The sequence below is a fragment of the Lissotriton helveticus genome, chromosome 11 (genome assembly GCF_964261635.1).
Source record: "Lissotriton helveticus chromosome 11, aLisHel1.1, whole genome shotgun sequence".
Classification (NCBI taxonomy): Eukaryota; Metazoa; Chordata; class Amphibia; order Caudata; family Salamandridae; genus Lissotriton; species Lissotriton helveticus.
In genome coordinates, this window is record NC_136072.1 from 365,040,764 (window position 1) to 365,065,991 (window position 25,228).

Below are 25,228 nucleotides of genomic sequence, written 5' to 3' on the forward strand. Positions count from 1 at the left end.
CACTTCTGTCATCAAATAATGTAATATTTAGGGATGTGCTCCGTGCCGGTAGGAATCCGGTCTGATCTATGTGGACCAATCTTGACAGATATGGCAATAACCTGTTGGCCAGCACTTTACTTAGTATTTTCTATTCAGTGGGTAATAACAATAGTGGGCAGTAGTTAGCCATGTCCGCATGGTCTCTTCCGGGTTTCGGTAGCGAAATTACGAGCGCCTGCGTTGTGGTGAGAGGTAAGGAACCTTTGCCCCAAACTTCTTTAAATAGTTCCATTAATTGGGGTACTAATATCTCTGCATACGTGGCGTAGAATTCAATGGGGAGCCCGTCTATGCCAGGGGTCTTATTACGTAGGAGGCCCTTTGATCTCCTGCGGCGTAATGGGCCCCACCAGATCTTTTTGTGCCGCGGCCGGTAGCATTGGAAATGTTAAAGAGGATATGAAAGCCTCCAGTTGCTCACTGGTATCAGTGTTTGTCACTCCATATAGAGGCGCGTAATATTTCCTAAATGCATCATTTATATCTCCTTGACTGGAAACCCTTGTGCTATCCTCAGGGCCAATTTCACGAATTACCACTGTAGGAAGGGTGTCCCGGATCAATCTAGCAAGCAAAGTTCCTGCCTTATCTGCTTCCGCGTGGGCACATAGAGTATATGCCTGATAATCTATAACTCTAAGTGATTCCGAGAGTTCAGCGTGTCTAATTCGCGCTTCCTGTAACAGGCCCTTCTTTTCGTCATTCGTCACTGCCTCCTGCTCCAACCTGCCCAATAAGTCTTCCAAATCTACTAATGATCTATGGATTTCCTGTCTTGCACCCACTGTCGCACTGATCGCTTTACCCCTTATGACCGACTTAAAGGCGTCCCACTCCACCAACCTACTCGTCACCGCATTACTATTTTCCGCGAAATAGTGGTCTATAGTTTGTGAGAGATCATTGCGGAATACTGTGTCCTCCAACAACTGCGGCCACAACCTTTACGTAGGGACCGGGGTGGGTATTTTGCCCCAGGTGATAATCATCTCCTGTGGGTTATGATCCGAGAAAGTCTTGGGCAGGTATGTGGTGTTAAGCACTTGCATGGCTATCCTATTAGAGCAAAAAATTCTATCAATCCTAGTGTGCAGGTCGTGTACCGCAGAGTAATAGGAATATTCCTTGTGCCCTGGATGTCTCATCCTCCAGACATCGCATAGTTCCCACCCTGCTGCCCATCTGACCAATGCTTCGGTCTGTTTAAAGACCCCAGCTCCGCGTAAGGGCAGGTGCGATCTGTCTAAGGGCACATCCAGTACTGTGTTACAATCACCTCCCAATATCCAGGGGCATGTGTCCCATCCCGCCAGCGCCCCACTCACCGTGCCCCAGTATTTATCCTGGTCAATGTTAGGGGCGTACACTGTACCCAGCACCACGAGTTGCCCGTTTAGTGCTCCTTTCACAAATACATATGTACCCAATTTATCAATCCTCTGTTCATGTGCCACAAACGGCACACCATGCCGTATCCAAGTCGTGGTTCCCCTTGCATAGTTAGAGTAAGAGGTTGAGAAAATTTGACCGCGCCATTTCTTTCTAAGTTTCACCACCTCACTTTCCACCATATGTGACTCCTGTAGGTACGCAATCTGTGCTTTACGCGCTGCAAGTGTGCATTAATTCTATGTCGTTTGTGCATTGTGCCCATACCTCGTATGTTCCAAGTTACAATGGTGTATTTACCCAGCGCATGCATTGTACCAGGCGTTTTATCCATTTATGTGGCAACATGGTTATCCAATAATTCCAGTGTATCTGCACTAATAGGAATTCTGCGATCGTCCCACCCCCCAACATTTCCAATACTCGGTCTGGTTTTCGAACTATACCAGGCCATAACACAGAACCGAACTAATAAGAACATAATGGTCATGAAGAGTGCATTCGCCCTATGGGGGGCTGCGCCTGCGCTCTGCATGTGGTGTTATGCTACTTCAAGTTACTACTCTTAAGCTTCTACGGTACCTTGGCCCAATAATAATGACTTATCTTCTGTAAGAATCTAACAGTGTTAGAGATGGGCAAACATGGTTACTTAACACAGTTACACTTATATAAAAACAGCACTTGCACGAGTCCATCAACCAAACAGTTCCGTGATCAGCTGCGGAGTGGCCGAAGGGAACAGAGCCACACTGCCTTCGGAGTCTGAACCATGTGTTACCTCATCTTCCGAGGAGGTTTTGGAGTCTATTCGAGGGGCATTCGTAAAAGTGGCCGTAGCAATGATCGCCTGCGTCTTGTTCTGCCGTATCTGTTATGAGCCGTAACCAAAACTGGGTCTGGGCTCACGGGCAATAAGGACAAGCCTGAATGATAATCACAAAAACCAAAACGAGCACCACTATTGCCAACTAATTGTACTTGGGTCTAGACTGGCCACTCGACCTACTGAACTAAACAGTAACTCTCAGGACACTGGTTTGTCCGGAATAAATCCAATGATTTTAATCAAATTATTTCATCAAAACATCCAAATAGGAAATACTTCACATTAATTGAAAAACATTGCTTATTTCACTCCACATTTAACGTACAACAACAGTTCTCTCATTCAAATTCTCCCATTCAAACACTCATACAAACAATACTACACACAAATATATACTTCACATTAGTTAATACACAAAATATTTACAATTCAGTTTTATACAACACCACAGCATTGGAAAGAATTTTTTTCAAACTTTAGACAGTGTTTTAATTTAAACACAACATTCCTAATGCGATATGGAGAGGGTCTACGCGTTTCGATAACCCCTAGTTTGGGGGAAATCTCATCAGGACCACGTAGCTGTAAATGGAAAGAACAGACATAAGTCAATCTGATAGAGGACCCATCCTGTACCACTTCAGAAACAAAACGGGGGGGAGCCTAGTCCTACCTCAAGGTGCTCGATTTCTTTGGGACTTTGCGATGCAACAAAAACAGACTACACTTAATATCATGGTGAATTCTGCTTAGAGACTCTATTAGAAAGCACAATCAAAAATACTCACAAGTTTCGCTTTCAAAGCCACCTGTGGCTCATAGGGAGTGAAAATCTGTTGTGAAAAGATATTTATATGTCAGTGCGGGCTCTAGTTGTGTCTTGTGCTGAAAATAATTCGAAATGACAGGGAAGGAGATCTTACTTATGTTCAGGCGTGTCCGGAGTCCAAAGTTTAGGTGAGGACTTGCAAGCAGAATTTCGCGCCTGTTGAAACCAAAAGGGACTGTTAGGTCTCCTTTCAAATCGCGCGACACAGTCCTAAAGGTGGGTGTCTCGATCTCTGACTGAAAATACCTTTTTGCTCGATCTGTGTAGCAAAAGAAGGGGTTTCGACGCCATCCAGCCTCCGTGTAGTTGTTCAGAGGACTGGCGCCATCAGTGCGATGTTGCGGTTAACGCGTATCGGCGTCTTCCTAATTTCCTGTATCTGAGGATTCTGGGATTGGTAGTTTTTCGTATATTACACTGACATAAGGTGGAAATGATCCTTGACATGAGACCGCTAATCTCATTTGGCATAACATAATAAATATATTCAAGAGGGGGATCTGGCTACTATGGTCCATATGTCACTGGCACACCCACAAGCCCCACGGTATCAGATTCGAGGTGTTTCTGTAATTTATAAAAAGGCGTTTCTGAGTATGTGTCTGGGGTATATATCTAGGTCTTTAGAGTCGGTAGATTTCTGAAATTTCGTTAAGGCCATCCACGGCTGTGTTGAATTTGACTATTAACATAGCCTCATTTCGTGACAATTTTTCTTCAATGTCACCGCCTCGGGAGTCTTTCTCCACTTTTGCAATCACTGTCCATTTTAACTCATCCAAAGTATGGTTATTGATCCGCCAATGGTTAACTAGAGGGGCAGTAGTCATGTTCTTCTTAATACGCGATTTATGTTGCGTAATTCGGCACCTGACCTCTTGACTCGTCTTGCCGATATATAGTTTGTCACATGGGCATTTTATGCCATACACGACATATCGGGATTTGCAATTTGAGAATTTTTCATGTTTCCAGAATCTCTGTTTGTGCTTGAAAAGAGTGCCTTCTTCTGTACTTGCGCAGCATATACAAGAGCCACATTTATGATGGCCTTGTATGGGCGGCAGCCCCAACAGTGAGCCCACTGTTGACTGTTTCTTCTTTATTGCTGCTCGTACTAGGTGGTTTGACACACTTTGATCTTTTTTAAAAGCAAAAAGTGGTTTTTCTTTCAGTGATTCATCAATACTTTCCACAGATGCCAATTCTGTAAGATGGTCTTTTTGAAAAGATTAGAATTTGGGCAGAATGTTGAAACGCATACCACTCTTTTGAGGGTGGGTTTTTCTCTCTTCTCTAAGAGGGTGTCTCGGGGTATCCACCATGCTCTCTTCATCGTTCTTCTTAGTAGTTTCTTTGGGTAACCTCTGGCTATTAGATTGTCAGTCAAGTTGTTCGCATGAAACATGTATTCATCTTTAAAATGGCAATTTCTTTTAATCCGGAGATATTGCCCGAATGGCAAGTTTTCCCTTAGATTGCGTGGGTGATTGCTTTGAAAATGAAGGGCCTTATTCCTATCGGTTTTCTTTTTATATAGGGTGGTGACTAGACCCTCATCTGTTGGATAGACTTCAACATCAAGGAATGCCATTCTTACTTTAGAAAAATTCAGGCTAAATTTTATCTCTTGTGTTCTTGAATTGAGCCATTCATGGAATTTTTTAAGATCTTCTTCATTGCCGTTCCATGTCATAAAAATGTCGTCGATGTATCGACTCCAGCTAGAGATTTGTTCCATATACGGGTTTGACTGGTAAACAAATCTCTTCATAGAGTGCCATAAAAAGCACTGCCAATTCTGGAGCCAATGGGCACCCCATGGCTACGCCACTCGTTTGAAAGAAAAATTCTCAGTTGAAGTTAAAGTAGTTTTTCTTTAATGCCAATGATGCTAGCTGCATTATAAATTCGGTTGGCACTCTGGTCGGTCTTTCTCTTTCTTCGAGAAAATATTGAATCGCATCTAGTCCATCACTTTGGATGTGACTTTATTGTACACCCAGATCCCCCAGAGTGACTAAGAAATCTTCATTTTCTACAAAGGGAATTGTTGGAAGTTTGTTAATGAAATCCGATGCATCACGAAGGAATGATTTAACTTTGGGGAGAAATGGTTTCAAAAAGAAATCCACGAATTTGTGAGGTAACATGTGCCCGTGCAGTGGTCCGTCGTGATCTTCCGCCCCTGCATCCCATCGAGGCGCCAGTGTGGGATCGGCCCCCTTCCTCATTTTGTGCGGCAAGCTCCGCAGCGGTGGTTAGTTCCATTACTTCAAGCCAGTCCTCCACATCCCCAGGACTTTCAAAAAAGTAAGCTTTCTGGTCGTGCATTATTTTTAGCCGGGAAGAGTAGTGCATATTTCAAATTTAAGTCTCTGAGCCGCCATTTTACTGCCATAAAGGAAGACCATTGTCTCTGAACCAACACAGTGTATTTCAGATATAACGAAATTCTTGCATTTTTAAAGTTTATCGGCGCAGCTTCCCTGGCCTTCGGCAGAAGAGTGTCCCGGTCTCGGAAGTTCAGTAGTTTTACTATGATGGGCCGCGGCGGGGCGCCTGGCCTCGGCCTCCCCGTGGGTATTCTATGAGCAAGCTCTATGCAGTATTGTGTGGAGAGTGCCTCTGTCGTAACGTGGCCTCGAAACCACTGTTCCATATAAACTGATGAATCGGACTCTTCGCATTTCTCCGGCAGACCAATCACTCGGATGTTGTTCCGCCTCGCTCTCCCTTCTGCATCCTCCACTTGTTCCAGTAAAGTGGCCACCTGTGTCTGTAGTTGCTTCACATCAGTTTTAGACGGTTTCTGTCTGGGCAGAACCTCAGCTAGAGACGCCGCATTGTCTTTCACTTTATCCGCCTTCTTTGCGTGGTCCGCCCTGAGCAAATTCAAGCCAGTGGTCAGGGTCCCTATCTGGATCTCTATCGCTTTTCTGGAGTCCCTCACTTCTCGCAATATGAGGTCCAATTTATCCTTCGGAGCAGTTATCGTCGTGGGAGGAATGCAATTAGATGCTGGCGTGCTATCCATGCTGTTCGCCATTTCTTGAACCAAATTCGTGCAGCTTGGGTCCGGTTATTTTGCCCTGTTCCATCCCATTGCTCCGAGCTGTTGTGGTGTCCGATAATGACCACCGTAGACCATACAGCAGATATTCCGTGCTGCACCCCGCCGCGTCTCTACAGGTATTCACACTTCCTCGCGTGTCCTTGTAGCTGGACAGGTGTCCCACTCCGGTGTGCTCTCCACCGCCACAGGAACCGTTTTTTCCACTGCCGCGGTGTGAGTCTTTGCCGTAATCGCAGCCTCTGAGGGATATTCGTCGGCAGTGCTGCCTGCGCAGCTTGGGCGTGGTCGCCGCAGGGAATCGGAGACTCTCTGCCCTCCCCACTGTTTTGATACTGGCCAAAGGTGAAAGGGCGTTCAGTAGGCACTGCCGCCGGTCCGATTTCTCGCCCACACTCCTCCTGCAGGGACGGCAAGGTGGGAAGAGGGTCAGGGACGAGGGCCGTCACGCAGCCCCGCACTCACCGATGCACCGCGTCCTCTGAACCAGCCCCCTCCTCCGCTTCTCAGGCCGGTCGCGGGTCCGCCAGGCACTCCGACCTCAGGATCCAGCGCTGGCCGTGGACACGCCGCCGCTCCGCCGCCGCTCCGCCGCCGCTCCGCTGCAGTCCGCACCATCCACAGCGCATCAGCAATCCGCAGCGGCTCTCCTCCTATTTCTTCACCGCAGGGCCAAGATGGCGTCCTCTGATCTCCGCAGCGGCAGGTCCACACTGTACAATGTCCGATTCCGGCGATCTACATGCCATTGGTGACATCACCAGGCTCCACCACTCTCCCGATGGTATTATCTGATTACTCGACCTCCTTCTCACATTCATGGCAGATTCTTAGCAGGATGTTTGGTGTCCCTGGTCCTCAGCTCGTCTACTAGACTACCGCCATGCTCGGCGCCTAGCCACACCCCCCCCCCCCCACACACACACAATTGCATATATGCTAGCCCTCACTCGCAAAGTCTATCATCATCATCAACATCCCAGGTTCATCCAAGTAAAATGGAATTACTACAATCTGGCTAAAATACCATGAACTTAAAGCAAAGAGCATATACAGGAGTCACTACTTTTAAAGAAAAAAACTCAGGCTGATGCATAATCTCTGCTAGAACCTTGTGGAACATTATCTCCTGAAATAAACAGACGATTACAGATTATTCAAAAAGGTAAACCAGGCATCGCCATACACGCAATAAAAGTCTGGCTCAATTCTGGGCCATAGATTCAGGACTACTCTCTGAGAACTGTGAGGATACTAAGCACTGAAACACCTAATCTTAAGCTTTGCATAGAACAGACTCAGATTTGTTGTACTTTTTAATTTCCCTCTGTGGCTTTCTTTTCACCAGTTAATTTCATGTCTTGAAACCATTTACAAAACAATTACGGCTTTGGGGCAAGAGGTGGGAAAAAGATAAAAACGATTGGGACATGTCCTGGCGTGGCAAAGAAGATGCTTCTCCCTAACATCTATCTCTTTAGATACTCATTGTTTTCTGAAGACAATGTTTTTCCAACTGTGAGCAGAGAATCGTTTGTTTCTGACAGCAGGCTTTAAACACATCCATCTAAGCATTAAACAGAAAGCAAAATTGACACCAGGGATCTTTTAATTTGATGCCACTCTCAAACATTAATTTCGCACATACCCCCGAAGAAAGTTACATTTACATTCCATGGTACATGTAACACATTACACACTATCTTGAATTACTGTGAATGGGAGCCTATGGATACCAATAGGGAGAACTGAAGGTTTTTCAATTGTGTTCAGAAATGTGAAAAAAACACCCCAGAACAAGGCATTTCTAGGCAGCAGGTTCTTTGCTGTAGGACACAGTGGAGAGGGTTTAAGATAAGTTAGTCTGTCTCCGAGTTCCACAGAGTAGCTTCGGCCTCAGCTGTAAGGCAAGAAGCATCCTACTGGTACTATGGTGAGACCTGGAAGTTTTGGAAATCTGTAAGGCCCGAGTGTTGTATGGTATAGGTTGGAGCCTTGTATGACATTTTTTTCTGTTGTGCTAGAAATGGCTTGAGACATTATGTAAAAGCTAGAACAGAGGTACAAATCATATATTACTAATCAGAGACTATACCACTCACTGCCATGTCTTCAAACGTAGACATCTTTGCACTGAGAATGTGCTCTGCATCTACAGCCTATTTATACACTGTAGTTTTTTTAAACAAAAAAGTTACTTACCTTAGTGGATACTCTATCTACAGATTGCTCACCTACAGAAACTCCCCAGGTGTCAGAGTGGATTTGGAGAATCTTACAACAATGCCCCCAATGTGACAATGGATGGCGCTGTGCAACTATGGTGACTCTGAACAATGGAAGTGAGAAAGCAAAGCCACATATCAGCAGCACGCAGGACGCCATTGTCAATTTTAAAATCTTTCTTTCTTTTTTCGTGTCCTCCGATGCGGGCACTATGAACAAATTGCAGGCAACACTGCCAAATTCTAGCTTGGGACCTTATTAGGATGTGCAAGAGTCCACTCACATAATGGAGAGGTGGGAGGACAGTGAGATATCTGAGGAGATGGATACTTTTAACTGCAGATTCCTCACCTTTAGAATAGTTATCACAGCAGTCAACCAACCCTCCGCTGGCCCCAAACGTGGAGGGACACTGGGTAGACTCATACCAGAAACTCTTTATGGAGCGAGTGGACAAAATAGTCCTGTCAAGGCAGCAGTGTTTAGCAAATACATGCACCAATGCACGTCAGATGTCCAGCTCAGATACTCGCCTTGTGCAGCCAATGTAGACATTTAAAGTCCTTTAGGGCCCAACCAATAGAGCCTCTCCTCTTGAAAGATTAGATGGCACAAAAAACATTTTCAGTGATAGATTGGCTGATATGAAAAGGACTCGCAGCTTCGGGTAAGAAGGCAGCTCATGTCCTCAGGACTAACTTGCATGGGAAGGAGGTGGTGCAGGGCTGTTGCACCAAGAGGGCCTGCAATTCACTCTAGAGGTGATTGCAATGAGGAAAACTGTTCTGAGCATCTGTAGCTCCAATGAGCAGCTGTGCATCGCTTCAAAGGATGGGCTTCGGGAGACATTTGCAAGTCTAACCTTAGATACCATTTATCACACAGGTGATTTACAAGGAGAAAGTTGACCAGGTAAACACAAAAAAGCCCAAAGGACCGACGGAGCACAATTACATGTTCCCACTATAAGGCTTGGCTGGAACAACATTCAAACAAACAATACACATGCAAGTTTGGCCTGGAGAAGGTAAGGAATGGCGAGCGCCAAATAAGGCAACAAATTTCTCCCAGCGCTTACTATAGATGGACTTTTTGCCAGTGCTCATTAATACTCAATGAGATACAGGTTACAATGAGTCAGATACAGAAGTCTCCCCTGTTGCTGCGACAAAAGGTTCTCCCAAAATGTTAACCGGATCAGAGGGATAATGCTCATTGTTCAAGAATTCTGGGTATCTTGCGCTCGAAAATCAGTGAAAGGTGATAACGGGGGCTGGTTCTTCCTCAGAACTCAAAGCAGGAGAGGTAGACGTGAGACTTCAGCTGGAATGCTTCTCCTATTAACTTTTCTGTCGGAAATTAAAATGTGCACTAGTTTGAAAACTGCACATTTGACAGTAGCGAAAAGATCTAACCAAGACAACCAACACTGATCGTAGCTGTCCCTTGGCATGCAGATGCCACTGCTGATCCACCACCAGCAGAGGTCTCCTCATCTGCCCTGGCAATTAGAGATATCTGCTAGATGGTTGTCTTCCAGAAAAATGTTCTGCTGGTCTGGCCACCTCTAGAGACACAAGACCTCCAGGCAAATGATCCACTATCACACTCCGATCAGCTTGTTGCACCACATGGAGGCTGTGTTGTTCACGAGGACTTGCTCCAGCCCCCTCTACCTCCATACCGATGGAAGGCAGGTATATTTTCAAGGGCAGATGAATAGTATGGAGCTCCACAACATTGATATAGAGCTGGCTCTTTAATGGAAATCAGAGGCCTCTGATTTCCATCTTCGCTCAGGTGATGCCCCCGCTTCCCAAGTCAACAATGATGCATCTGTCACAACCATTTAGTCTGGGTGGGGGAGAGAGAGTGGTCTATTGCAGGTCAGGTTGGAGCTTCTCTACCACCACAAATTATACGGAGTCATCTCCAACGAGATCTGGATGGCGTTTGGGAGGCAGCCCAGATGTGCAAACCAATGAAATCTGAGGTTCTACTGCAGGCATGTATAAGACTGGAGCTAGAGATAAGGAGGATGCACAAGGCAAGGAGCCCAAGTTGCCTCAGAAACGTCCTCGCCGATACATCAGGATCATACCCTGAGAGCTGTGGGCTTAGAAAAGCTTTAAAGGTCACCGTCACTAGGACAGTTCCAGTCAAGGAAATCAAGAGGCATGGGGCTCAGATGGGACTGACTCTTTTTAATTGTTTGATCGTAAGAATCAAAGACATAAGGAGTTCCGCTCTTGGTGGAACACATCTGACTGAAGTAAGCCCGCCTTAAGCAGTCAGTTGTCAAGGTTTAAGAACTTGTGTATAGGTGGGTAGTGACCATTGCCGTCACTTTTGTGAACACCTGCGAAGCTGAGGTAAGGCCAAAAGGGAGAACGGCAAATTGGAAATATTCTGACAATGGGTGAATTGCATACCACACCAGTGGGTGAGCTGCATATCACACCAGTGGGAGAGCAAGAAATGCCAATAAAAACATGTGTCCAACAAGTCTACGGACATCATCCAGATTCCTGGGTCCGAAGCAGAAAAGATCTGATGAAAAGGCATGAGTATATTTTTTTTGTTTTTCCTTATAAAGGCAGGCAGTGGGCGAAGATCTAGTCAAGGCCTGAAGCCTCCTTCAATTGGCATGAGCAAGTAGAGTAGCACCTGTTTCCTCTCTCTTAATCCAGCAACTGCTCGAAGGAACCCTTGGCCAGAGGAAGCTTGACTTCTTGCAGCAAGATTGCAGAACAGTCCGCTGAATGTAAGGGGTGAGAACAGGGCAGGGAGTAAACAAAAATCATGGCATAGTCCCTTTAAATGATTCAGAGACTCATCTGTCTGATATGATGGATCTCTAGACTAGAGCGGGGAATGCAGATTTTGTCTCTCACCGGCTGAGACTGGACCTGTGGGAGCAATTTAAATAAGATTGGCAGCAACTGCAGTAGGAAAGGAAGAGTTAGAAGACAGCTCTCTCTGCTGGTGCAATCGGCCTCTGCTGCCGCACCAGGACCTCTGCCCCAAGAGGACTGGGTCTGCTGTTGCTGAATATGTTGGGAGGACTGACATTTTCTGTAAGCTAGCCCCCTGGATTAACCCCTACATTTTCTATACTGTCGGTGGAACTACTGGGCAGAAGACAAGAGTCCCTAGGATTGTAGTATGGCTCAGGTATCCTTAAATGATTTGAGCACTGAATCAGCCTTCTCTCCAAACAATCTGGAGCCATCAAAGGGCATGTCCATCAAGGATGCTTGGACATATCCTGAAAACCCGGTGGATCTTATTCAGGCAATCACTGTCTCCTACCACACCCTCTGCACCAGACTCCACGACGCAGGCATCAAGGCCCTAGAATGAATCTACTCCTTCCTCACCGACTGAACACAGAGTCAGACTTCCACTGTTCAACTCAGAACCTAATGAGATCAGCTGCGGAGTGCCTCAGGAATCCTCCCTGAGCCCCACCCTCTTCAACACCTACATGGCCCCGCTTGCAGCAATTGTCAGAAGCCATGGACTCAACTTCGTCTCATACGCTGACTACACCCAGCTGATTCTCTCCCTCACAGACTAACTCACAGCCGCCCTGTGCTCCACTCCCTCTGACTGGGACGACTCCTGGTGGACCGTAGCTCTCTGAACCCCCCCAAACTCCACAGACCAGGCTCACAACCTAAGCTTCATCTTGGACTCCTCCCCCTCAATAAACCGCCAAATTAATGCTGTGTTGTCCCCCTGCTCTCACATGCTCCGCATGCATCACAAGATCTTTACGTGGATCCCCACCGAGTCAAAGAAAAAAGTCACACAAGTGCTCATCAGCAGTAGACTAGACTAAGGCAATGCAATCTGCGCCGGCGGTGCCAAGAAACTGCAGTACATCCAGAACGCCTCGGCCAGTCTCATCCTGAACTCCCACGCCACTGTCACATCACCAGCCATCTGAGAAACCTGCACTGGCAACCTATCAACAAAATGATCACCTTCACGATCCTCACACATGCCTACAAAGCCCTCCACAACGTCGGACCTACATACCTCAATCTCTGCCTTTCCTTCTACCCTCCCACCAGATATCTCTCCAACCAACTGGCCCAGGTCACCATCTCACGGATCCGCCAAACCACACCTGGAGGAAGATCCTTTCCTACCTCGCTGCAAAGACCTGGAACTCCCTGCCTCTGCACCTCAGGCACCCACCATCGCTGCCGCAATTCAGGAAGGACCTCAAGACCTGGCTCCTAGACTGAACCGCAGATTTCTTTCCACCCCCTCCCCCACACACACTCAGCTTCTTGAGACCTTCACAGGTGAGTACTCACATTTTATAAGAACACTGATTGATTGATTCTAAGCACTACACTGATGCCAAGAGATCTGCTATCAGAGTTTGCATTGTGGAAGACATAAGTTAAGACAAACTTTGCTGCAACTTCGCTCATGTATCTTTTGAGCCAGGTCCATAAAGAAACATTGACCTACTAGCTCACAAGGCACACTACATTCAAGGAGACAACTACCAGAAGATAGCTTTCTTTTTCCTAAGACATTAACATGTTTTGACTTTCAAGACGGAAGGTTCGTCGGAAAAAAGCCATTACCAATTACTTTACGTGTCAAATCCCGAACCACCACAGTTTCATGCATAGTCTGCCTTGCCATCAAATCTGGATCACCAGTTTAAAAGAGCCCGGCCACAGCTCGACTGACTGAAGGGCCAGAGTATTCGTAAGAATCTTTTTTACTGGGAATAGGTAGGACCTGACTGAAGGATTTCAGGTAATATATTTGTCTTAGTTTCAATAGTAGGCACCTGTAAATCTAGCACGTCTGCTGCCCATGGCAAACCTACTGCGAAAGAGGCCCTTTTTATTGTTTGTGGCCCAAGTGGAGAGTCCAGTTCAATCTCCGAAAAAATATCTAGCCTACTGCATGCTGGATAGCTGGTCATCAGTATTGTGAAGGGGAAGCAGTTGCAGATCCTCTTCCTTCTCCTCCTCCACGTTTTGGGGACATTTTGCATACCCTGGACTGCGTCAGAATCAGATTCTAATAAGGTCTCTAGCCTCTGATGAGACTGGCGTTGAAGCAAAGGCTGAGGATTAGAGTGTGGTTACGTACTGACTGGTAGTGCTCGTGTAATTTTCTACCCAGACATAGAGAGCATGTGGTAGGGTTGAGTCAAGCCCCGCAGAGCTTCCTTGCATTTATGGCATATTTTTTTATTTTGACTTACCGAAGACTTTGAGCAGGAATGAGCTCCCCATTGGATTGGCTTCTTAAAGAACGTTAGCAGAACTACGAATTGGAACAGAGCTTTTGTTTCAACTTTAACCTCTTGTTATACTAGGGTTGAAGAATTTCACCTCCCTCCCCTTCTGGGGATAGACGTCCTTGTTGGCTCACTGTCAAATTATGGGATCAGCAGAAAACAGACATTTGGAGCGGTACTCCAAATCCGCATCTCAGGGCGCAAAAAGAAAAACTGATATCAGTATTCAAAGGTGGCACTTATATGTGGCTCACTTCCTTCACCTCCATGGTGGTAGACAGTTAACACAAAGCAGCAAGGGGGCCACTTAGCCTGCAGGAGCATTGCTGTAATATTACCCGGATCCAGCCCAGAACCTGGGGGAAATTCTTAACCGTGGTTAGAAGTATAAATCAGAAACATGATGATCTTCAAATATACAGAGTGCAGCCTACATCAATGTGTTAAATCTTAACAGTAAGCCAGAGATAGGGACTTACTAAAGAAACATTTCGCTTTCTGAACAATTCTTGTTAACAGTGAGCATTTTCCCCTCATTTCTGATATGTACAAGCTCTTTCTTCCTCCCAAAGAGGCCCTCTGCAAGGATATCGAAGGCAAAATATATCTGTCCTTATCAATCAATGGGGGTTGAGTAGATTTCCTAAAAATGAACCAAGTTTAATAGGTCCAATCACATAGAAGGAAGAGAAGGAAACGATGAAGAGGACAAATACATTAAATGCAATAAAAGAGCAGGGATTTGTTTAAAACACCACGATTTAATGGTCAGAAATTATATTTTGGGTTCAACAAATTCTTGCTCATCAATAACAGCTTGCAAGTTGGGACATTGCAGTAACTCAGAGATAAACTCTGGAATTGATTTCTCAACTCTGAATACAGAAAAACTACTTGCTTCAGTTTATACAAATGGCCAGAAGGTAAAAGGTTTAGCTTGACGCTGATGTTGTGAGGAGACTAATCCATGAAAAGAATGTGGTATAAATCTCACCTTTGACTGTTTTAACAAAGACGCGCTTCTCTTTGCTGGGGTCTTTTTCATCCACAAGAATCCCATTAAATATTCTACCAAAAGTACCTGAAAAAGAAGCAGCAAGATTTAGTAGAGTTCTTAGTCAGAAGTGTCACACCTTAATTGATGGTGGTGTTCTTTAAGGCTTGCATCACAGTTCCCTTACAATATGATGTTTCTGCTTATTAATAGGGAAATAGGCACCATGGCTCAACAGAACCTGATGACAGCTGAAATATAAATCATTCAAAAATGTGGCCTCGTCTGTCTACATAATTTACATGGATTTGATGTGACTAAGCCTTTAACATGTAGATGCATCTTCCTAAAAAGGGTAGTATACATACCCTTACGAAGCTTTTCAGACAAAGATAACCAAATATTAGTAAATAGCTACGTTTAAACAACACTGCCTCCTGAAACAAGCTGACTAATCCAGAGGATTCCGAAAGCTTACTAAGATCTGGCTATCCACACACAAAGATGTTTGGTTCATTGTTGAACCAAAGATTAATGACTTCCCTCAGAGAATAATCAGTATTAAAAAGACTAATCTCTAACTTCACAAAAAATGTAAATAATTTGTGCTTTCATTTCCTTTTGTGGCTTTCCTTTTGGGGAGAAGCTGGGTGTTTCACAAAATGAAATAGTTTCATGCATGCTCAATATAATAAACCATTTTATTGGCTAATACTCAAAAGATGGTTTGCGGAAAGAGGTCAGAGTAAGCGGTGGTGAGCTAAAGTTACTACTAACTAGAGCAAAATCAACTTTATATTGAATTTGTACTATCTCTCTTAATAGGTAGCCAGTCAGTGGTAGCTAATAGAAGCTGCACTGTAACAGTGGTGCCTACAGCCTACAGCCAATTACTTTATTAAAAGGATTCTATAAATGTAATAAAATTAACAAATGTCAGACATGTAGGTGGTGTGGAGTTAGGGTTGACTCAGATTGCGCTTTAGATTAGGAGTGACCAAGTGACCTTAAAGGTAACTAACTATCTTGCTACTAAGCCCAGCCTCTCATCTAGTACCAAACAATTGGTAGATCCGATAGTATAAGGAAGAAAATCAAGGAAGAAGAAAGGGAGCATCTATACAAACAGGTAACAAAAAGTCTCTTTCTGAACTGCACTTTGCTTTTAAAGCATTAAGAGCATGCAAGCCAAATGGGTGTCATATAACCCTCAGACCCACTCTTCAGTATCTACCTGAAAAAGCAATTAAAGTTACTTTGACTTTAGTAGAGTGTGCGCAGGAGGTGAAAGCCAAAGCATTTGTAACTTGCTGTTGAAACGGAACAGTCCTCTACATGGCAATGGGCATGCACCCCTGCCTTAAGTACCCAACTGTATTATTGTCTGGATCCCGGATACTGATTTTGTTGTTGTCCTAGACAGACATGGATCAAGCGGGTGCGCCGTCACATAGGTATGTTCACGGATTACGGTTTTGTTGGCCTGGGAGGGGCTCCCAGAGTGCTACCCCCATAGTGGTGGAAGGATATTGCCTTCTTCAGGAGTTAAGAAGCATGAACAAAGTGGTGGCAGAATACAGAGTAAGGATCAGTAGGAAAGAACAGGTCCTTTTTAACCTGTGTCACTGGAGAAGGCCTACCGGCTCACTCACCTTTTTAAAAGTTCTGCTGCTGTTTGCTTAAGTCACCCTCAGTCTACATCGGTTAGAAGTAAAGTGCTGCACAGTGCAGGAGTGGTGACTCTGCACTGGTTGCAAGTGTGCCTGGGTAGAGTACAGTGACAGAGCAGTGCTGTGCAGTATGTGCATGGTGAGTGTATGTACTGGTACATGAGTGATGGTGAATGCGTAAGTTGGCAGTGTGTGTACCTGCAACTAGTACACCATGACAATACAGAGAGGCTACAGTAATTAACAGCATGGTCAGACTGAATGTATGCGCTGAGTGCAATGTTGTCTGTGGTGGCAAAAAGCATGGAGGTAACAGTGCTGGATAGTGTGTGTTCTGTTTACATAGAATGCAAGTGTGCCTGTAACGGTACATTGCATGGACGTCACTGGGTCCAATTTTGTGACGCCCAGGCCAGCAAGGCGAGGACATGAGGTTGTAGAGGAATCCCCCTTGGATTTATTGCTCTTTCCTGTGAGCTGGGTGAGACACACTGGAGAAGGGAGAGACAGTCTTTTCCCATGCACTTCATAGGGTGATCTTTGCTTCAGTGAGAGATTATAAGGAAGGGGTCTGGACACATCTCAGGAAGGAGATGGGGCTGATAAGGGAATCAAAGAGTAGGGCTGGGAGCCCAGGATTAATCTTTTGATGCACATATCACTGAGGCTGATATCCAGGTGTGAACTAGTCACTTCCATGGCCTGTGCTGTGGGACTATTCGCTTCGTAATCTCTCCTGCTGTGACAGATTGCTTATCAAGAGAAAGAGAGAAGTGTGAACTTCAAAAGAAGCAGAACCCCAACTTAAAACTTCAAAGACTCTGACCCTAAATCACATTCGGTGTCTGGAAATGGACTATAAGAAGGCGACGTTTAGACTTCAAATATTTGTCATCTACCAAGCAGCCAGACGAGCTGTGTGAGAATGGGAAGCTCTGCAAGAAGCCTGCCTGTGTCCAGAACTGGGGGCCAAGGCCTGCTAGTCTATATGCTGGGTAAGGGGAAATCACCAGGCAAGACCCCCTGCTCTGGAGCCTGAAGCACCAGCGCCTGACTGCTTTTCAAGAACGTGCCCTATGAAGAAGAGGGGAGCATTAGAGGGAGTGAGGTCCAGTTTAGGTCGCAATGTTGAGTGGACTACCAGTGCGAGGTGTAAGGAGATGGCTGCTGCACCTATCGGGTCGTTGCCCGTGGGCAAATTAAAGTTGGTAATCTTCCAGGAGAGCACCGATGCGAAGATAGCCATGAGCACAGTGCAGGAAGAGTAAACCTGTGTGTCCTCGCTGCTGCAACCCCATATACCAGGCGAGGCTGCTGTGGAAGATACTGCCAGATAATTGGGGCTGAAGTCTGATTGGAACCCTAGAGGTGATGCCGTATGCCAGCAGGGATCCGCTGTAGTATGGACTGCTCTGCAGTGAGGTCAGGCGGCTTGCTTGGTGGTGTTCCAGCAAAACAGTGGCAGAAGGGGCTGCCGCTATTGAGTGCTGTGAGAATATCGCTGCGGCCTCAGAAAGGATAAGCTATGTGAATCATAGGTCCACAAGAAAGCATTGAGGATTGCGCCTTATCTGCCACCGTGAACTGAAGAGGAAGTCATGGGTGCATCACCACATCATTAGGATCCTAATCAGAATCATCAGAATCCAACTCCCTTCCCCCATTGGGAAGTGCAGAACCTAAAGTGTAGGAGGAGCACTGGAGCACATGCGATAGTTGCTGGAGTCAACTGCGCAAGCTCTAGAGCCCTGACCTAAAGGGGAAATGTGTTACCGTTTTTACATGTCAACATTTATTTGAATGCGGAGAGTTAGAAATAAAATACTTTATTTAAAAAATAAGTTTTTGACTGGACATTGATTTATTGGCACTTGAGTTGTAAGTAGTGTTCACTAACCTGTATTCACACTGTCCCCTCTACCCTCCCACACCATGGAGCCTTTGGCTGCTCATCCATAGCTCCCACTGAGAGTCAAGTGCAGAAGGGGTACTTGGCCCAGTTGCTCAAGGCCCATAGTAAGTAGGGCCCAGTACATCAGGAGTAAAAGGCCTCAATCCCTATGGTTGGGCCCAGTCACCCCTGTACACAGCAAATACATTGCATTTATAATGCAGGTATGCAAACAAATTCCTCAAAGAGGCCTGTCCCACTTGGGCATCGGCCTGTGAATCTGAATCTAGGCAGTAATGGCGGGTAAAGGTATGCACTTAACGCCATGTAGCCGCCTTACAAATCTCAGATATGGGAATGTTGCGAAGGAGAGCTGTTGTAGAAGCTTTCCCTCTAGTGGAATGTGCACGTGGTTTGCCCTGTAGAGCTTTATTAGCTAATTGGTAAGACAGAGCTATACAGGAGACAATCCATTTCGAGATAGACCTTTTTGAAGCGGACAGACCGGTATTAGTTGTACCATAATTAACAAAGAGCCAGTCAGACTTCCTAAGCGGAAGAGTTCGAGCCAGGAAAAATTTCAAAACCCTCCGGAGATCAAGGGAGTGTAAAGACCTCTCCGGGGGAGTGGTTGGTTGAGGGAAGAAAGTAGGCAGAGTGATGGTCTGATTGATATGGAAATCTGAGACCACCTTAGGCAGGGAGCCTGAATGTGTTCTCATCACCACCCTATTGGCATGAAACACTGTGCAAGGTTCCTTGCAACACAGGGCCTGTATCTCACTCACCCTGCGGGCTGAGGTGATGGCTACCAAAAAGGCAGCTTTCCAGGTCAAGTGCTGCAAGGATGCCTTATGGATAGGCTCGAAAGGTGCACCCATCAACTTAGTAAGTACGATGTTAAGCTCCCAGGGAGGAGAGGGGGACCTCACTGGTGGAAACACTTTCTTAAGCCCCTCTAAGAAATCTTTGACCACAGACATAAGGAAGGAGGAGACTTCCTATAGGCTGTGATTGCCGCTAAGTGAACCCTGATGGAGGGGTACTTCAGGCCTGACCTTGCCAAGTGCAGTAAGTATGGGAGAATCACCTGCTCCTGACCTTGGATTGGATCGAGAGCATTGTCCATACACCAAATGTAGAAATTCTTCCACTTGAAAGCATAAGACTTTCTAGTAGAGGGCCTCTTTAAGAATGTTCATGCAGTCAGCTGAAAGGTCTAGGTGACCATACTGGATGACCTCAGGAGCCATGCTGTCAATCGAAGGGAAGGAAGGCTGGGGTGAAACACCCTCCCCTCGTCCTTGGTCAGCAAGTCTGGGCGGCAGGGCAGCCTCTGGTGAGGAACCTCTGACAGCTGGAGGAGATCCGGGTACCACCACTGGCGTGGCCACTCCGGCGCTATCAGGATCATCTTGGTGTTGGTCCTGTAGAATTTCTGTATCTCAGCCAGGATCAGAGACAGTGGAGGAAAAGCGTACAGCAATGTCTGAGACCAGTTGATCAAAAGTGCATTCCCCCGTGATCCCAGCTGGGGGAATCTGGACGCTAAGACGGGGCATTTCCGCGTTTGCTGCGTCTGCGAACAGATCTATGTCTGGCACTCCCCATTGCCGAAACACCTCCTGAGCGACGTCTTCGTTGAGCACCCAGTCGTGTGCTTCTACGAAGTCTCTGCTTAGGCCGTCCGCCTGAACATTCAGGATTCCTGGAAGGTGAACTGCAACGATGGAGAGAGCTCTCGCCAGAAGCCAGTGCAAAATGGATTGAGCTTCCAGAGACAGAACTTGTGACCTGGTGCCTCCTTGTTTGTCCAGAGAGAACATCGTTGTTGTGTTGTCTATCTGAACTTGAATGTGGTTAGATTGCAGAGACTGGTACAGGGACTTGAGCGCCAGATAGACAGCCCGGAGCTCCAAGAAGTTGATATGATAGCTTCTTTCTGTTTCGGACCAGAGACCTTGTACCTGAAGCTGGTCCAAATGAGACCCTAGCCGTGCATTGAGACATCTGTGACCACTGTCTGCGATGGAGGCGACTGATGAAACGGAACTCCTTGCAGCAGGTGAGAACGTTTCATCCACCAACTGATGGAGTCTCTGGCAACTTGGTGGAGAGAGACACGATCTTCCCAGTGGCCTGACCTCTGAGACCATTCGTCCTCAAGTGCCTGCTGCAGAGGCCTCATGTGAAGGCGTAAATTGGGCACAATGTAGCTGCACGAGGCCATCGATTCCAGTAGTGATGGCACTTACCCGACTGTAGGACTTTGGGTGTCTAGCAGGGTGCGGCACTTCAGAAGCATTGATGACAACCTCTCCTCCGAAGGACACACGCTTGCCTCTGCGGAGTACAGGGAGGCGCCCAGATAGTGTATTCGTTGGGTGTGATTGAGGACCGATTTAGTTGACCTGCAACCCCAAAGAATGCATCAGGTTGAGACAGTAAGAGAGATGGGTCTTAGGCAGAACAGGTGTGGAGCTTTTTAGGAGCCAGTCGTCTAGGTAGGGAGAGACGAAGATCTTCCGCCTGCGGAGGAAGGCAGCCACCACCGCCATGCACTTGGAGAATGTCCGTGGGGCGGGTTTGAGGCCGAACGGAAGCACCCGATACTGGTAGTGGTGATGGGCTATCTGAAACCTGAGAAATTTTCGATGCTTTACAGAGACCGGTATATGAAAGTAAGCGTCCTGCAGGTCGATGGCACACATCCAGTCTCCCTGGTGAAGGTGTGGAAAGATCTAGTGCAGAGCTAGCATACAAAATGTTTCCTTTCTGATAAACCTGTTCAGCAGGCGCAGGTAGAGGATAGATCTGTACTCTTTGGCTACTCCTCGCTTTTGGACTAGAAAGTAGCGGGAGTAGACTCCCTGATTTCTTTGCATGGGAGGGGCCTCCTCTATGGCCCTTTTTGCGAGAAGGGTAGAAACTTCGTCTTTCCAAAGCTGACTTTGAATTTGAGGGAGGCGCTCGAATTGCAGGGGCACTTGCGGAGGATGAGACTTGAACCTCAGCAAGTAACCATGCTGCACAATATTCAGCACCCATTTGTCTCTTGTTATAGTCTTCCACGCTTTAAGGTGACAAGCTACACTCCCACCAGAATGGGGAATGGTTGCAGAGGAAGCAACGACTCCAGTCTTGGGAGGCTGCTTGGAGGTGGACTGTTGCTTGTTATTGACTCTACCTCTTCCAGGGCGTCTTTGCTGGAACTGGGATCTTGGCTCGTTCTGGGTGGACCATTGAGGGGTTTGAAACCTCTGTTGGTACGAACGTTTGTCGCCCTGACGAAAACATTTCTTGAACTCCTTGCGCTTCTCGAGACCAACAGCCTTGCCAGTGTCCATCTCAGCCTTCATTTTGGTCATCTCGTCATCAGCGTGATCGCCAAACAGAGATGAGCCATTGAATGGGAGGTTAAGCATTTTCTTCTGGGCATCAGGCTTGAGGCGTGTGAGGCGCAGCCAGGCAGAGAGTCGTGAGCAGCCTCCATGGGAGTAGCCATGAGCCGCGAGATCTGTAAAGGTCGAGATGTCATCTATGGGCGACACCGGTGAAGGAGGCATTGAGGAGAAGGTCGGAGAGTAGTCCCGGACCGTCGATCTTGTAGAGGAAGACCATGTAGGTGATCTTGTGCGCTTTCTCTTATGGGGCCTGTCGTGATGACGGCTGTGACGACACCTGGACCTAGACCGACATGTAGAAGGCGATCTTAGTCTGGAAGGTGCCCTTGGTCTGGGAGGCGATCTTGGTCTCCTAGGGGGAGACTTAGAAGGTCCAGTCGTAGTGCTTGTCCAAGGAATAGGACCAGATGGCGAATACGTGCGGGAGTAATCCGAGTCTGGACTACTGCGGCCACCTGACACAGCACCTTGCGGACAGCGAGGCGACAAACTGTGGGACCTCCCCTCCGCAGGTTTGGGGGATGCTTCTGGTGAGATCTCCACAATGTGCAGTCCTGGAGACGATGACTGGTCTCCTGACTATGATCTGGACCCAAATTCTGACTGCCGCGGGGACTCCGCAATTCCTGTGACTTCTTCTCTCGACGTCAAGTGTTCCGACGTCGATGTTGTCTGAGTCACCATCGGCAGTGAGTGAGGCCTCTTTGGTCTTGACGTCTATCGCCTACGACGATGATGTGACCTCGACGGTGACCTTCGGCGCCGAGTCGGAGACCTCGACGTCGGTCTGCTATGGCGCCGAGTCGACGGCGATCTGCCATGATGCGGAGTTGACGGCGATCTTTCATAACGTCGTGGTGAAGGCGACCCTCCATGCCGCAGTGTAGAGGTCGTTCTCCTTGACGTCGAGTGGTGGGATCTCAACGATCCTCTCGACGGCGGCACGCCTGCCGGCCGCGAGATGTTAGCCGTCGTTACTCTCGACGCTAACCCCCTCGAGGGTGGCGGAGAGTGTCTCGACGTCGACGGAAGCCTCGACGTCGACAGAGACTTAGGACTCTCAGAACCCACAGCCTTCGAGCCCGAGTGTGGTGCCTCAACGCCGACTTACTTGGATGTGGTGGAGACTCCCGACGTCGAGATGGTGTTCCTGAAGAGTGTCTGGACCTCTTCGACGGCGACTTCGATGTCTACGGTGATTCTCTCATACCCTTTCTCTTCCTAGGGTCAGGAGAGGTGGAACGTCGCCGCTTTTGACCTTGCTTGCTGGAAGACTATGTCCTGGGGCCTCCATGGTCACCCACCTGATGACTTTTGTCCTTTTCCAGCAGAGCATGGAGTTTTATGTCGCTCAGGGTTCGCCTAGAGAACTTCTGACAATGGTGGTCAGGATTGTGTGAGGATGGAAGGCACACAATACACACCGATTGTGGATCTGCCAGTGCCATTTTCTTGTCACAGGAAGCACACTTCCTGAATAAAGCTGGCATTCTGGAAAAAATTAGTGGAAGTCCACAAAAACAGTAGCAGAAGCCTTTAGAAACCAGAAAACGTCAAATGTTTTGAATAAATCTCTTCAAAATCAGTTTTAGTCAAAAAACTGAAGAGTTCAAGCTCCAGGATCCTCTCAGAAGAAGAACTGACCTAACTGCCACCTGTGGCGCATCATGGGAGCAGGTGGTCGCCTACAGGTCTTAAAGGCACGGTACCCCTACTCTAATGCCTTAAAGGCAAGGTGTCAGTTTTCTTTATACTCTACTGCAGCCTACTGGCAAATGCCTGCAATTACAGGTTTCTCTATGGCAATAAAGCATTGTTGTAGTACAAATGTTTACTGCTCTCTTTCTTCCTTAGGGGTTGGGAGAGTATAGGTGCTACTATACAAATCTATGTATTTTCAGCATTTTGGCCATTGTGGAAATATCTTAGGCTGCATGGATATATGTTTTCACATATGCATATATAGGTATATATATGTATTTTCTATATGCTCCGGGATCCCGCACATGGGCTGGAATTATTCATAGATTATGAATATTGATTAGTATCCCCTGGATGAGTACCTAAATATTTCTTCAAGTTGTGTGGCTGTTGAAGACCAGTCCAATATCTTGTGTGAGTTTAGTTTGAGACTAATTAGTGATGTGTTCAGCTGGATGGAACAGACTAGTCAGTGAAGAATAGGCAACAGAACCTACTTGAGAGTAGTTGGTATGCTATGACAAGGCATTATGGATGACAAACTGAACTGCATCGCAGTGTGGTTTGATGTGGTTCAGGCCTGCAGTATGGTGCAGAGGATATTCCTTTTGATGGAGGGCATTATGGAAAGAGGCTATTGCACAAGTTACTTACCTTCGGTAACGATATATCTGTAAGAAACAGTAGTTAGTATTAGATTCCTTACCTTAGAATATCCCCAGGCGTCAGACTGGATCCGGAAACTTTTGCGTAGCAGTACCCTTGCACATCGGTAGGCGTCGTCTGCGGCTCCGCGTGTGTCGTCGGCGTCGTTGGCGCCAGGATGACGTCGCCGGAGTACTTAGACGCTGCCCTCGCGCGCTGAAGTCAGTTCTTATACACAGCTTTTCTGCGCCAGAAACGCAGAGCCATGATAAAAACCAACACTGGTGCCATGAAACTAGGGCCCTGAAAGGGGATGACCTTAACCCTAGATATCAGTTCGCAGAACGGGAAGGATTGTTGGGGTGGTAAGGAATCTAATACTAACTACTGTTACACACCGATATATCGAAGGTAAGTAACTTCTGCAACTGAAAGAAACAGGTTAGTATTAGATTCCTTACCTTAGAATAGATACCCCAGCAATACCAATCCCGGTGGTTGGTCGGTGAACCAATGATCACACCAGAAAGTCCTGAAGGACAGAACGGCCAAAGAAGCCATCCCTCCGGACTTGGCTGTCCAGGCAGTATTGTCTTGCGAACGTGTGCAGCGAGGCCCACGTAGCTGCCTGACAGATGTCCTGCAAGGGGACTCCCCGGCCCAGGGCAGTAGTAGCCGCCGTGGCACGAGTGGAATGGGCCCTCAACAGGAGGCTCCTTCTTAGCCAAAGAATAGCATGCCTTGATGCACAACACGACCCACCGAGAGATGGTCCGTTTGTGCACCGCCCGCCCCTTCTTAGCGCCCACGTAATCAACAAAGAGTTGGTCATCCACCCGGAACTGGCGTGTGCGATCCAGATAGTATGACAGCTCACGTTTTGGGTCCAGACGGTGGAGCCGCTCTTCTTCTTTAGAGGGATGCGGAGGCGGAAAGAAGGTGGGCAAGGTGATGGACTGCCCGATGTGGAAGGCTGTGACTACCTTGGGCAGGAAAGAGGGTCTTGTCCGCAACACAACCTTGACCGGATTGACAGAAAGGAAAGGAGATTTAGAGGAAAGAGCCTGGAGCTCACTCACTCTCCTGGCAGAGGTGATGGCAACCAGGAAAACAGTCTTAAGTGTAATCAGACGGATAGGACAGTTATGAAGCGGCTCAAAAGGAGCGCACATCAGGTAAGTTAGAACCTGGTTCAAGTCCCACTGGGGCATCACGAAAGGAACAGGGGGAAACATACGAGTGATGCCCTTCAAGAAT

General features: G+C 47.0%; 1 protein-coding gene across 2 annotated transcripts in view; it reads right to left on the bottom strand.

Annotated features, from left to right (window-relative positions):
* RYK (receptor like tyrosine kinase) overlaps positions 1-25,228 on the bottom strand; it is a 985,672-nt gene that overhangs the window by 373,718 nt on the left and 586,726 nt on the right. For both annotated transcript variants that reach the window (XM_078665796.1, XM_078665795.1), the window contains exon 9: positions 14,661-14,747. In XM_078665796.1, coding sequence (XP_078521922.1) covers positions 14,661-14,747 — 87 coding nt within the window. The remainder of the gene's footprint in view (positions 1-14,660; positions 14,748-25,228) is intronic.